Source organism: Maniola jurtina, chromosome 14, assembly GCF_905333055.1.
Source record: "Maniola jurtina chromosome 14, ilManJurt1.1, whole genome shotgun sequence".
Classification (NCBI taxonomy): domain Eukaryota; kingdom Metazoa; phylum Arthropoda; class Insecta; order Lepidoptera; family Nymphalidae; genus Maniola; species Maniola jurtina.
In genome coordinates, this window is record NC_060042.1 from 524,132 (window position 1) to 537,778 (window position 13,647).

The following is a 13,647-nucleotide window of genomic DNA, read 5'->3' on the forward strand; positions in this document are numbered from 1 at the left end:
ATTTGAGCATTAACATTTTTCATAAGGCGAATTAAAGTGGAATTAAACTGCATCTTTAAGTCTGCTCTCTGGAAAGGCCAGTGGTCTTTCTTTTTGAATTTTATTTGCTTAAAATAGCAATGAAACTTTATGACTTTCTAGTTTCTACGAATTAGAATTTACTGCTTTAACTAATTATATTAATTAGGTAAAAATAATATGAGATTAACGGCCGAATACTGAAAATTATTTTAATGCATAGAGAGAAAGTCCCAGTGCCAAGTTTCTAACAGAATAAACAATATTTATGATGAAATGAATATTGTTTACACTTAGAAGGCATTTCTTTATAAAATATGTTAAAATAGCATTAGTTCATTCTTATTTCGATAATTTAAAATCATTGTTTATAAAAACCTAAAACCCAGTTGTCCGGAGCTTAAAAAAAGCACAGTGACATTGAGGATGAGGATGAAATATGTCAACGTCAACGTCAAACAATCGTAAAATGTCAAAAAAGTGAGGTTATTTTGTTGTGGAAAAATAAAAATCAATAAAATAGAAGTACAAAGTAGAAATTATTTGCAAATTAGTAAAAAACTTCGATTTTAACAATGGCTCTAATGCCTCTACGTATGCAAGTGATGCGGGTGATAGCGCAGTGTGGTAGCTACTCCACACTGCTGCAACGATCCATGGCATACAAAAGTGCTATTTCCTTGGATACTCTGTATCCAAACAGTTCCTTGAAACTCTCTACACCTTCCTTTGTAAGTTAATTTCAAGTTTTAAGTGATAGGAACTCGTTCGCAATGTTCTTTGTTAAATTATAGTAGCAGTCTTTTTGATCTTTGATTTGTGTAGTTTGTACTTGGGAAGCTTGCAACCTTTTTACTAATAAGTACTTCAGATTTATTGCCCTTGGGATTTTAAAACAAACTTAAATCCACGTGGACGAAGTCACAGCCATCATCTAGTATCTTAAAATAGGCAGGTTTATTCAAGGAAAACAAAGAGTTCAAATTTCCCTTGGGTTTCACATAAGCCTTTCATGAAACAAGTAGTAGTAGTATAATTCAGTGAGACTGTACTTTAGATTTTGATGTCTAACCTGTGAAACCTGTAATTTTCCAGACACCAAATCCTAATGAAAAGTTTTCAGGCTACATACCTATGGAGAAACTTGAAATTAAATACAGCGCAAGCTCAGGTCCTGGTGGACAAAATGTCAATAAGGTTGGTAATCAGAAACATTTGAAATCCATATAAATATTGTAATCCATAGTCCATGTATGATTTGATAAGATAATTTCCCTTCCATGACATTAACTTAAATGACATGAAATTATTAGACATCTTATTTGTTCTTTTAAGATAAGACCACTGCATGTAATCCTGCAATAAAATGATTGATTGATTGAAAAAGTGTGTCTATCTGTCAGCTAGCTTTTAGCCCATCTGCCAATCAACCATTTTTGCTGAAAGGTATTGAAATATCCTGCATCCCAGTGAAGGAGAGGACATAAGCTACTTTTTGCCCCAAAAAACAAAAGGAAAAGCCTTCCCATGGTATTCTTAAAAAACCTAAATCACTAAACCTAAATTTTATGACTTCAGGTGCATACGAAAGTTGACTTAAGATTCAAACTTAGTGAAGCGGACTGGATTCCAGCTGAAATTAGAGACAAAATGATTCAACTTGTAAGTGGTACTCAATTTTTTTATAAAGAAAAAGTTAGTTAATGCAGACAGAAAGCAAACAAAAATTGGATTGAATACTTTTACTCATATAGTAATCATCATCCTTTGTGTCCTCTGATGGACTTAGGCACCACCATATGCCTCCATTTTTCACATGCAGACATATGTCAGCATCTTAAAATTGTCATTCAAACAGGCTAAAGTTTTTCCATCTATAAAAAAATCATTGAAATATGTACAAATACTTTTTGTTCAAACAAATTTTCAGAAGTGCTTTTGAATCATCAAAATAATCTCAATCTATCAGCCTGTATCAAGTGGTATGTCAAATGAAAGAGGAGAAAATTTTGAGTTTATGATTATAAATGTACTACAACATTAAAATATACCAGGCAACAGAAAAACAATTTTACTATAATATTTCAGCATTTATTACGATGACCATAGTCGGGTTTAGTTTTCAACTTTATCTTGTTAATTAACAGCACAGTAACAAACTAACCAAGGAAGGCTATCTGATCTTTCGCTCCGACGTGACCAGAACACAGCAGCTCAACTTAGCAGATTGTCTGCAGAAGTTGAGGAACATGATCCGAGATGCTGCAGCCACTAACAGGGAACCCTCCCCGGAGACTGAAGAGAGAATCCGGCAAAGGTAAGGGGTTTGCTGGACTTATTAGTGTAATGTTTCATATCTTTAATCAAAAGTTAAACAAGTAATTTAAAAAGTTTTCAAAAAACCCTGACTACGATTTGCATTGAATCTCTTTCAGCCTGCACATTGCTGTACATAAAATCCGCCATTGAATATTTTTTTAATTTATTGTACCCAGTGACATTCGCGCCATCAAGATGAATGTAATGACGGATAGTTTATCAAAATTGGTTGAGCCGTTGAATGGTTACAAGTAGACTTAGGAATGAAAAATATATATCCTTTTGGGCTTTGCCACAGTCAAGTAAAAATGTAATATTTGTAATTCACATCATGGTCTGTGAGTTTGTCTGTCCTGTCGGTCACAGCCAATTTATTCAGAAACTATTACAGTAACTATGTAGTAAAGATGCAATTTAGGACAAATACAGATTGTGAAATGACTAATACTTTTTATATCCTGAAACGAATTTTTTTTTTTTGTTCTGCATCAGAATAAATTCCATTCCATCAGCCTGTATGCATCCACTGCTGGACATATGCCTTTCCAAGAGCCCGCCACCAAACACTGACCTCCACCTTCCTCAGCCACCCGCTCCCTGCCACCATCGTCATTGGTTAAGCTGGCCAGAGGTCAGAATAAATAGTAATAAGAAATATCTGCATTGGTTCCAGGCATTTGAAGGCGTCCCGCCTGCGCGTGGCGGTCAAACGGGAAGATGCATTGAAGCGCGCTCAGAGGCAAGCACCCACTGTGGTGGACTTATGATTTTTCCCTTAAATTGAGCACTTCCAATCAACTGGGGGACTTTAACGACCAAAATAATATTTTCTCCCACTCCGCTCTTTTCTGTACAGATGCCAGCAATTTCCAAAAGAACGGTTATAGAAATTGCTGGACAGTTTCATACTGGTAACGAGGTTTTTTAGGTATACGTGATTGTTGCAAGGAGATTATAAAGGCTGAATTCGCATATTTTTTTCTAAAGTTTCAAAATACAATAAGACTGCTCACAGTCGAATTGTGCGAATTAAAATTAATATGGATTTTTCCTATTAGTTTATTACAATCTTTAAGTTGTTTAGTTAAAAAGAAGAATTATTATTACATTTTTACTTGGCAACTGCAATGTAAGTGTTTTTTGAATTCATTTGTTTATTGTTTCCTCACAAAAGGGAGAAAAGTACTGTAGGTGTAGCCTTAAATAGCAATCACCAGCCTCGTCGTCTTTAAAGTTCTATGCCCAGTGCACCATTTTGGATACAAAATGGTGAATTCTTTAACAGCTGTTGTTGTTTGATTTTTGCACTGACTACATATTAATGATTGTGATCTCAATAATTACAACAACAGCTGTTAATGTGTGCTCAATTCCAAATTAAATAAGGAAAACTCCTCGTTGATTGAAACTAAGGAGTAAACTTCATATAACTAATTTATCTTCATGTCATGATTAAAGAGTATCAACTAAAGTGAAATATGAAGGTCTGTGTATAGTTAACATAGCATTAAATTAGCTGTAGTAGTTTAATATTCTTACTTAAATTATGTACCCAATAAAACTTAAATTAGAAAGAGTCGTCTTTCATTTAAACATCCTCATATTGATGGTATTGGTCCTATTGGTAAATAATATTCCTATCTATGGTTATAGTATGGTATGTTATCTATGGTACAAAGAGCATTTTTTTGGTAATTTTATGTTTCCATGACAACAGAGTTTGGAAACAAAAATAAATACAAGAATAATTTTCTTTGAGAAAATAGCTCATTGTTCATTCACTGTGTATTATTGAATAAAATTATAATATTTTAACTAACAGTACCAAATATGTCGTACAGGGACCTAAGAAGTAAGTATATAAGTACTTAGAATTCCAATACCTAATAAATTATTTTACTAATCCAATATGAATCCAATCCATTTATACAAAATGAGAATTCACTCGCCATTTTAGCTTTATGTATCAACTAAAAAAGCACGATTTTAATCTTTATTGTAAGGATAAAGCCCATTAAAGCCGGGTAAACTATATTTTTGTCATGACGGTTGATACAGACTACAGAGAGGAAAAAAGAGGAACTTAAAATGTATGCAATATGCATAGTATACAATAGCCTCGATAGCTCAACGGTTGAGGAGCGGACTGAATTCCGAAAGGTCAGTGGTTCAAACCGCACCCGTTGCACTATTGTCGTACCCACTCCTGGCACAAGCTTCACGCTTAATTGGAGGGGAAAGGGGAGTATTAATCATGATTAGCATGGCTACTATTTAAAAAAAAAAAAAAAAAAAGTATGTAGGTACCACAGACAGTAGAATAATATGTCTTTATTGCCTCAGATTTCAGCGAAGCCATGCGTGCCCTCGGCTTTCCCCAGCAAATATCCCTGGAAAGCTTCCGCAACCCTAACTGGGAGCTGGTGGAAACTTGCCTGCGCTGGTTGGCGGCCAGGATCGAGCCTGATGCTGTACTGGCTGGCGGGAAGGATACAGTGGAACAACGGGTTGCTATGGTCACGCATGCTACTGAACTGTTTGTGAGTCGATGACCAAGTTAGGGTCACAGAATTCATCAAAACTATGCAGGCACTAAACTAAACCCAGTAGATATCTTTGAAAAGCGTAGGTACCTATGTATGTAGATTCTTTTTCTTTCTCAATTTTTTTTCATTAGGTTATAGGTAGGCAAGCGCTTGACCACAATCACTCCTGATAGAAAGTGATGATATGGCCTAACATGGGACGTGTTTTTAAGATACCTACCTGGATTGTGATTGATAGGAAACACATCGCGAAAGAGTATTCAAAATCTTAGCCATGCGTATCGCAATTTGTGAACCATTCATTATGGGAAGTCTCAAGAAATAGAAAGTTTGCGGTATCAACTAGAGACATAGGTACTAAAATTCTTATGTTTTACTTCTCTTTGCAATGCGTTACACTAAGTATAAAGACCGATTCACACCAAGCACGTACACGTGACACGTGCGTAGTGATGCGCGTAAACCCCTAACACACCTTGTTACGCACACGTCCACGCTTTACGCAAGCGGTGTGCCATGTTTCATACAGTTCCAACGCAATGGCACGCGCTACGTCTACGCTTACGCAGCCTGTGTGAACGAGCTATTAAGCTTTATAAAGTAATTTTCCCCCTATTTTTCAAAGCATTCCAGGGCAAATCTCAAGCTCAACGGCAAGAAGATCTACGGCGCGGATGGATGGGCGGTACGAGAGCTGCTCAAAGTGGCCAGCCTGCTTCGCTCCGCGTTGGAGACGCCAAGCCAGGACGACCAGCTCGCTGACTCCAACCCTTTGGTTTACGACGTCAGCAACCGCGTGAGTGACTTATTACCCACCAGTTACTTATTATACACTAGTAACTTATTACCCACCAGTTATTTACTATCCACCAGTAACTTACTACACACCAGTTATTTACTATCCACCAGTAACTTACTACACACCAGTTTCTTACTATCCACCAGTAACTTATCACCTATTAGCCAGCAACGGCTGATTTGCAGCGATATCTTCCCTTGGCGTTTAGAGTTAGCCAGTAAACATTCAGCCGCAAATTAATTCTACGGGCCAGTCTGTAAGGCTAAGTCAACTTATCACCAAATCTAAAAAGACGCCTTATCATCTGTTCTCAGCGAATTAAAATTTGCAGGTTAGCGAAATCAAACAAGCACGAGCATTGGCAACTGATATCACAGCGCAAGGGGCGTTCTTGTACGATCTTCTGGCCAAAGAACCGGAGAATAAGGTAACCTCTAAAACCTCGACTCGGCTTCTTAAGCAAATTCACGTGGGAGTGCGAGCGCGAAGTACTTACTTACTTAGTGAGCGAATTATTCGTAGAGATGCGTGCATGCAGTGGCGTGCAGCTCATAGAGGTATAAAAGTAATGCCTACCCTAGTTGTAATAGATCAATGCTTATTTTCCATTATGACCTGCCAGAAAATAAGTTCGTACCTTAATGCTTACCCTGGCTTTAAACTCTATGCACGCCACTACATGCATGTCATCTGAACCGTCGCTCTTCTTCTTACTGACTTTTGAACTGATAGAAAGACGTAATGTTACTGCCGCTGGATGCATTGCTGAATAGTATGGTGTACTTCTCTTTTTTGTTGTAAAAGCTTGGCTGGCTTGCTGGCAATAAAATGTGTTCAAGAATTATTTGAACAGAGTTAAGTTCTCGCCATCTTTTCGGTATAATCTGCATTATGGTATACAAATCTCCATAGGTCTCAAGTTTTTTTAACTATACATATTGTATTCAATCTCCAGGAGCACCGGGACAAGGCTCTATCTCGTCCTTTGGACATGTCGTCTCTGGAGTCAGCGCTGTCCCGTGCCGTGGAGACCCTCTCAGCGCGAGTGAGTGCGGTGCGGGAACAGATCGACAACGTGGCCTCGAGTGAGGCGGCGCTCGACGCTAAGCTGGAGCGACGCCGAGCGGAGCTGCAGCGAGCGGAGAAGCGACTGCACACTGTGCAGAAGATCAAGTAAGAACAATCTTCAATGACATGGCTCTCTATCGTTCGTCCTTCTTTTGAAGTCAGTGCTGTCTCGTGCCCTCTCGGTGCGGTGTTGGAGCGACGCCGAGTGGAGCAGCAGCGAGCGGAGAAGCGACTGCAAACTGTAAGATTAATCTTCAGGAGCAACGCAACAAGGCTTTATCTATTAGGTCTCTGGAATTTTTCGACCTGATTTACCAGAGATTTATGTACAATCAAATAGGTAATTTGTGACTAGCAATCCGTCCCGGCTTCACTCAGGAAGAATGAAAAGAAGAGCAACCGCCGAGTTTCTTGCTGGTTCTTCTCGGTAGGAACGGCATTCCGAACCAGTGGTAAATTATTTGACGATTCAAAAGCACTTGTAAAAGTCTATTTAAATAAAAATCTATTCTATTCTATTCTGTAGCTTTCTATTGGTGAAAGATTTCTCAAAATCGCTTCAGTAGTACCAGAGATTACTTCCTACAAACCAACTTACAAACTTTACCTCTATAATATTGCTGCTGTTTAACTTTGCCTTGTTTAGCATGAATAGTGCACCTTCTTCTGGCCTCTTTTGGTCCACAGGCCAGCGTATCAGAGCGAGCTGAACTCCCTAGAGAGTGAGATCGAGGAGCTGTGGGAGCAGTACGTGCTGCGGTACCGCTGCGTGGAGGCGCTCAAGCACCAGCTGAGTTTGCTCGAGACTGCTCAGGCTGAGGTATGTTTGTGGAACTATAACCTCAATAGCTCAACGGTTATAGGAGTGGACTGAATTCCGAAAGATCGGCGGTTCAAACCCCAGCCGTTGCACTATTGTCGTACCCACTCCTAGCACAAAGCTTTACGCTTAGTTGGAGGGGAAAGGGGAATGTTAGTCATGATTAAAAATGGTTAATATTCTTTAAAAAAAAAAACTACAGGGTTTACCATCAAATCTTTTTTCAATAGAAGAATATTGAATCGTTAATGTGAGAAAAAATGCGCAATTCTGGGACACGTGCTTTGTATGCTTAGGGGAGATTTTAAATCACGCCAACGTTGATAGAATTCGACGATCGAAACACATTAGCGTCAAAGTAAAATAAACCTTAAATACCTTGTTTTAAAGCTCAATTTCGTCAACTAAATTAAATTAAAAATCGACAATCAAATTGAAAATTAAAAATATGGCGAGCCCTTTCTTAAAATTTGTCACTATATGTGTAAGTAGTGACAGATTTGGACTAGTTTTTTATTATTTTGGGTTTCCAGGCCGCAGAAGAGCAACAAGCAGCCATCATGCAGCTAATACACAAATACGAAGCCGAGGATGTGCTGGGGAAACTAAGCGATTCTGGTATACTATATTTTCTTCACATGGGTATTTATTCCCCGACATAAAAAGATGGGCTGTCTTAAGTTTTATTGCTTCGTCTATTATGTCTATGGTGGTCGCCACACGTTGACACGATACGAACCTAAGGCATAAAGCAACTCACAATTATCTCACTAGATGACACCACAGGTAACTTCAGTTTGCAAAATGAAAATAGAAAATCCAGCCTGAATCGCGCTAACGAAGTTTTAATCCCAGAGAACTTTGTTTTTACAACGGTTGGACCAGCTGGACCTCGAGTATAAATCTATTGTTGTAGGCTCGACCGAATCTACTGACGTATTACGGTCGAGCCTAGAACAACGCCTCCAAACATGTCTGATTTTAGCACTCAAATGGGCTTTTCTTCTGTTTTCTCCCGTTTTTAATATAAGTAGGTAAAAACCTTTAAATCAAGTTATCCTAATATTATAATTAAGTATGCGTTCAATGTTTCCCAGATGAAGCGAACTCGAGTGAGGAGGAAAAAGAATCCGTGAAACAGCCGAGACCGGCAACGAGGCCCAAGACCAGACTTCGCATTAAAACTGCTGGTAATTTGTTTCTTATTTTTAGGGTTTCGTACCTCAAAAGGAAAAAAGGAACCCTTATAGGATCACTTTGTTGTTGCCTGTCTGGCCGTCTGTCCATCCGTCCGTCCGTCCGTCTTTCTTTCTTTCTAGTCGACGTGACGCTCAGGCTACACGCTCTGTATTGTCTGTGCAATTAAAACTGCCGAGAACTGCGCAGTCCAATCTTTAGCAGCTTTTGGAACTGCGCGGGATACCGTCTTACGGAGCGTGTCGCCGGAGCTTTAGGTTGCGCTTTTTACGCAAACGAATTTTGTTGATGTGACTTATAAAAGTGGCAGTAATCTAGTGAGGGACATGTATCCTAGTTGTGACAACGCATATCAATCGATTGTGATTGTTAAGCAACGTTGACCCAAGTCGGTAACTGAATGGGTGACCGACTTCAGAGGTCCGAAATTGGGCCTTTTCGTTTCCTCCGGGGCTCGGAGAGTACGTTAAGCCGTCGGTCTCGGTTATTATCACTAACATTTGATAATAACTGTAAATTAACCTAAGAGTTCTCTGTAGTCAAGTTATTAACCCGAAGAGAACTTCTCGTATTATAGGATTAATGGAAATGTGTCACGACCCTCAGTAATGAGGAATACAACTATAGAGGGAGTACTGTATCAAAGTATGTGTTCTTTAGGCGCGGGGCCGGACGCGCGGCGCGCTTTCGGCGCGATGCAGGCGCGCGACGACTCGCGAGACCTCGACGACAGCTCCGACACCGATCTCTCCGACACTCAACTCTACGGCGGTAAGTACCTACCCGTCAATATTGGATATTAGCCATACACGTCGCCAGAGGCCACAGCATACGGATTGATGGTTTAGACCGTCCCATCACCACTACCGGTTTTCCGTGTAACAGAAATTAGGTGAAATCAAATGGAATGAAAATTTATTAATCAAAAAACTTCAAGTACAAGGAGGTCGTGATGTGTTGATGATCTTCCAACGCTCCGGTGCGAGGTCGCCATTCTAGCACCTGGGGACCCCAACTTGACGATGCCTTGCAGTACTATGGTAGAAAGGTGAAGGAGAAACTTGGTCAAAAAGCTCTTGTGCACACTCTCCGAAATATATCTTGTAGAATACCGATAGACTGGCAACTTTGCGCCGATGTTCCAAACTTTGAAGACATCTCAGAGTTAAGAGTTAAAAGTAATCAATTGGTCTCGCCAGGCGGCGACGGCGGCGGGCGCTGGTCGCGGCCGCGGCCGGCCACACGCACGCTGGCGGCCGCTGACGACTACGCCGACCTCATGCATGGTACGTATCCGACGTTTGACAGCTTTGCGTTCAGTTACCGACTCATTTACTTGACAACGTTCCCACACAACACACGCACAACGAATCGAAGTGACCGCTAATTGTCCACGCGATGACAGCTAGCAGCAGCAGTACGGCGTCTTCCTATACCTATCCGTACAACTTTTTTTTTAAATAATAAAATAGCGAGCAAACGAACAGGCGGGGCCACCTGATTTTAAGTGATTACCGCCACCCATGAACATTTGCAGCACCGATGCGTTGTCGGCCTTTCTGGAATTTGTTGGTCCGCCCCTTGAATAACCCCACGATGTAGTTAGTCTAGTGGAATGTACAGAGTACGACTTTTTTCACACGTTTTTTCGCCATACGCCTTCAACGCATCCTTAGTTATGTTGGACATATCGCCCGCGGCAAAAATGAAAGTATTGGGAAGCTGATCATGGTTGGGAACGTGGAAGGCAAGAGACTGCGAGAATCAGTACAGACAACCTGTCTCGCAAGACTGCATAGCAGTTTGTTGGCGAGTTCGCGCTCAGAATGGTAGCAGAACCTGTCGACTCATCATATATTTTTGCTCAACAGCTGCAAAGGCAGAGGGCGAAGAGGGTTCTGAAGGATCCTTGGGCAGTTCCTCCGAGAGTGAGCTGCGCCTCACTAGCGCTCATCCCGGACGGACCTCCGCACTCAGCGACAACGAATTTTAGATACGAAGAGGAAAAAAGGGCGGGAAATTTCGTACTTGGCGGACTTTTCCTAACTTATAAATAACTACATACCTGGCATTTGGTAATCTGTGTAAAGCCAGAAGAAAAAAAAGATACTAAGAGCAATTACGCACCCATCCGATCCGAATCCGTGAAAATAAGGATATTAAAAACTCGGACCGAATTCGGATATTGCTTACGCACTAAACCGATCTCTGATCCAAATCCAATCCATGCTATTGAGTAGACATGTTTGACATAATATCTTTATCTACCTCATTTATGGTCTATTTGAATCCGAGGCACAACCGAGATATTCTCATGGATGACGGAAGTTGGATCTAGTACGTAAGCTACCATACAAATAGTTCTATGACTCCTTCGGAACTATTTTCGTGGACTTGGATCGGATGAGTGCGCAACCGCCCTTACTGATGATTCAGAGGATTATTATACTGGATGTAGACCATTCCTAATGTAAGGACTAATGATTGACCGGCTTACTAATAAAAACTTGAGTAATACTTACACATGGTTTTTTTTAATTTTTTTTATTCGAATCTTAGCCTTTGACTGCTATCTTATCCCACCTGATGGTAAATGATGATGCAGTCTGATGGGAGCGGGCTTACTTGGAAGGGATATGGCATAAATATTTATACGCCTTTCCTCGCTTAAGTTCTAACACCACGTGAAGTACCTATATTTGATCTTTATATCCTTCGAAATAAAGGGTTATTTAAATAAAAAAATGATTAGTTTGTGTAAAAATATAATTTATTCATTTCACAAGCAATATAAACTTGCTTTAAATATTCTAAATTTTAAACTAAATTTAGAGTATCTGCATCTTTTTTTCTTTTTGATACTTATTGCTCAAATAGGACGGAAAATGAATTTTAAATTAACAACTTAAAATTTTAGTGCTACCAAGTATATCAACCTCTACTTTAAACACTATGCGCAAAGCCAATAGTTAAAGTCACGAGGTTTGTCAGTTTTAAATTAAAATAAGTTTGTCTGTCCTTTTCTTATTACATTGGTAAGAAAAAGATGTGAATACTCTCAAATTTGGTTATATATGACGTTCCATTTAGAAAATCTCAATATTTCCTTATTATAACAATTTTATTAAAAGAATACATAAATATAAAAACAAAGTAACTACCTACATTAGGTAATAAAATATTTACATTATTAGCTACCACTAAAATTCGCTTATATGGAAATAATAATCTCAAAAACTACGCTATACATTACTTTAAGCTTTTATACAATATAATAATAACATAGAATATATTTAAAAAAATCTAAATGAACAAACTTGGTAACAAGAATTACAGCTAAGTATATAGAATCAGTGTGATTTAGTATGAGGTTTCAGACCTCATAGCTGTGAGCAGTGACGGATTAACCCTTAATCAAATTAAGCAATTGCCTAGGGCATCACGTCTGAGGGGGCACCAGAAGAAGCACAAAAAAATCCGTCCTTTGGGCATCACGTCTCACTCTCACGTCACCAAAAAAAGTTTCTAGGATTAATTTGAAAATTCGCGCGTTTTAAGTTGACATAGAGTCCGACCTAGAGTCATAACCCCACTCCCGCTTGCCCACTCGCTGCCCGCTTGTGCATTCGATTCGACAATTCGAATGCCACCGAAATCCGCAAGGCGCATTTCAATAAATAAATAAATTATGCTTTGTTAGGGTGCCGTACCTCAAAAGGAAAAACGGAACCCTTAACAAACGGATCACTTTGTTGTCTGTCTGTCGGTCAAGAAACCCATAGGGTACTTCCCGTTGACCTAGAATCATGAAATTTGGTAGGTAGGAAGGTCTTATAGCACAGGTATAGGAATAAATCTGAAAACCGCGAATTTGTGGTTTACATCATTTAAAAAAAAGGGGTTCCATTTTTCAAAATATTAGGGGTTAAAGTATGAAATTGCCGATTTGTACTAAAAATAAAAATTCTTTTTTTTTTAATTTAACATATTTATTTAATCAAAATAGTTACTATTATTATCTATACATTGCTGCCATCTAATAAGAAGCTCATTTATGCCTTTGCGATAGAACTCTGGTGATCTAGATTTGACAAACTGTGTGACAGCATTTTGCACTGCCTCCTGAGAAAAAAACTTTTTATCACGCAGAAAATTGTCCAAATCACAAAAAAAAATGGTAGTCCGTTAGAGCAAGGTCTGGCGAATACGGAGGGTGACGAATGGTTTCTAATTGCAGTTCCTGTAGAGTTAAAACGGTTTCTCGTGCTGTATGAAGTCTCGCGTTATCATGGAGCAATAATGGTGAAGATCGATTCATAAGTCGGGGCTGTTTCACTGCTAGTTTCGCTGTCATTGTTCGGAGTTCGGCGCAGTAGACATCTGCCGTTATTGCTTGACCAGATCAGAGAAAGCTATAGTGAATAACACCACGCTGAGACCACCAAACAGTTACCATTACCTTTTTATTGGTAAGCTTTGCTTTAGGACACTGTTGCGGCGTTTGACCTGGTGTCAGCCAATGCATTTTCCGCTTACGATTATCGTAAAGAATCCATTTTTCATCACATGTCACAATTCGATCCAATATTCCTTCATTTCTGTATCGATTCAACAAGGCAACGCAAGTTTCAACACGCGTTTCTTTCTGCAGATCAGTCAAATCATGAGGTCCCATTTTTCATATTTTTTTATTTTATTGATTTGACGCAAATGAGTCAATATTGTTGGTAAGGTAACGTTAAACCATGCCGCTAATTCCTGGGTAGTTTGGCTCGGATCGGCTTCCACCATCTCTTTCAAATCATTGTTATTCACCTGTCTTCCACGTGGTTCGTTCTTCAAATCGAAGTTTCCATCACGAAAGTGTTTAAACCAAAATC

At 39.4% G+C, this 13,647-nt stretch overlaps 2 protein-coding genes across 3 annotated transcripts; both read left to right on the forward strand.

The window, feature by feature from the left end:
- The first annotated feature begins 469 nt into the window (after positions 1–469).
- LOC123871564 (peptidyl-tRNA hydrolase ICT1, mitochondrial) lies at positions 470–3,913 on the forward strand. Its single transcript, XM_045915438.1, has 5 exons — positions 470–749; positions 1,114–1,215; positions 1,597–1,680; positions 2,166–2,335; positions 3,011–3,913. Exons 1-5 carry the CDS (start codon positions 594–596, stop codon positions 3,102–3,104), a joined length of 606 nt encoding a protein of 201 aa, XP_045771394.1. The 5' UTR covers positions 470–593; the 3' UTR covers positions 3,105–3,913.
- Positions 3,914–4,071: 158 nt separating this feature from the next.
- LOC123871553 (clusterin-associated protein 1) lies at positions 4,072–11,290 on the forward strand. Of its 2 annotated transcripts, XM_045915418.1 has the most exons (11): positions 4,072–4,189; positions 4,681–4,877; positions 5,509–5,679; positions 6,014–6,109; positions 6,638–6,855; positions 7,438–7,570; positions 8,104–8,188; positions 8,668–8,760; positions 9,428–9,538; positions 9,967–10,053; positions 10,639–11,290. In XM_045915418.1, the coding sequence occupies exons 1-11, from the start codon at positions 4,168–4,170 to the stop codon at positions 10,758–10,760; spliced, it is 1,335 nt and encodes a 444-aa protein (XP_045771374.1). In that variant the 5' UTR covers positions 4,072–4,167; the 3' UTR covers positions 10,761–11,290. The 2 variants fall into 2 exon arrangements, with proteins under 2 accessions (XP_045771374.1, XP_045771375.1); XM_045915419.1 differs by lacking the exon at positions 9,967–10,053.
- The last annotated feature ends 2,357 nt before the right edge of the window (positions 11,291–13,647 follow it).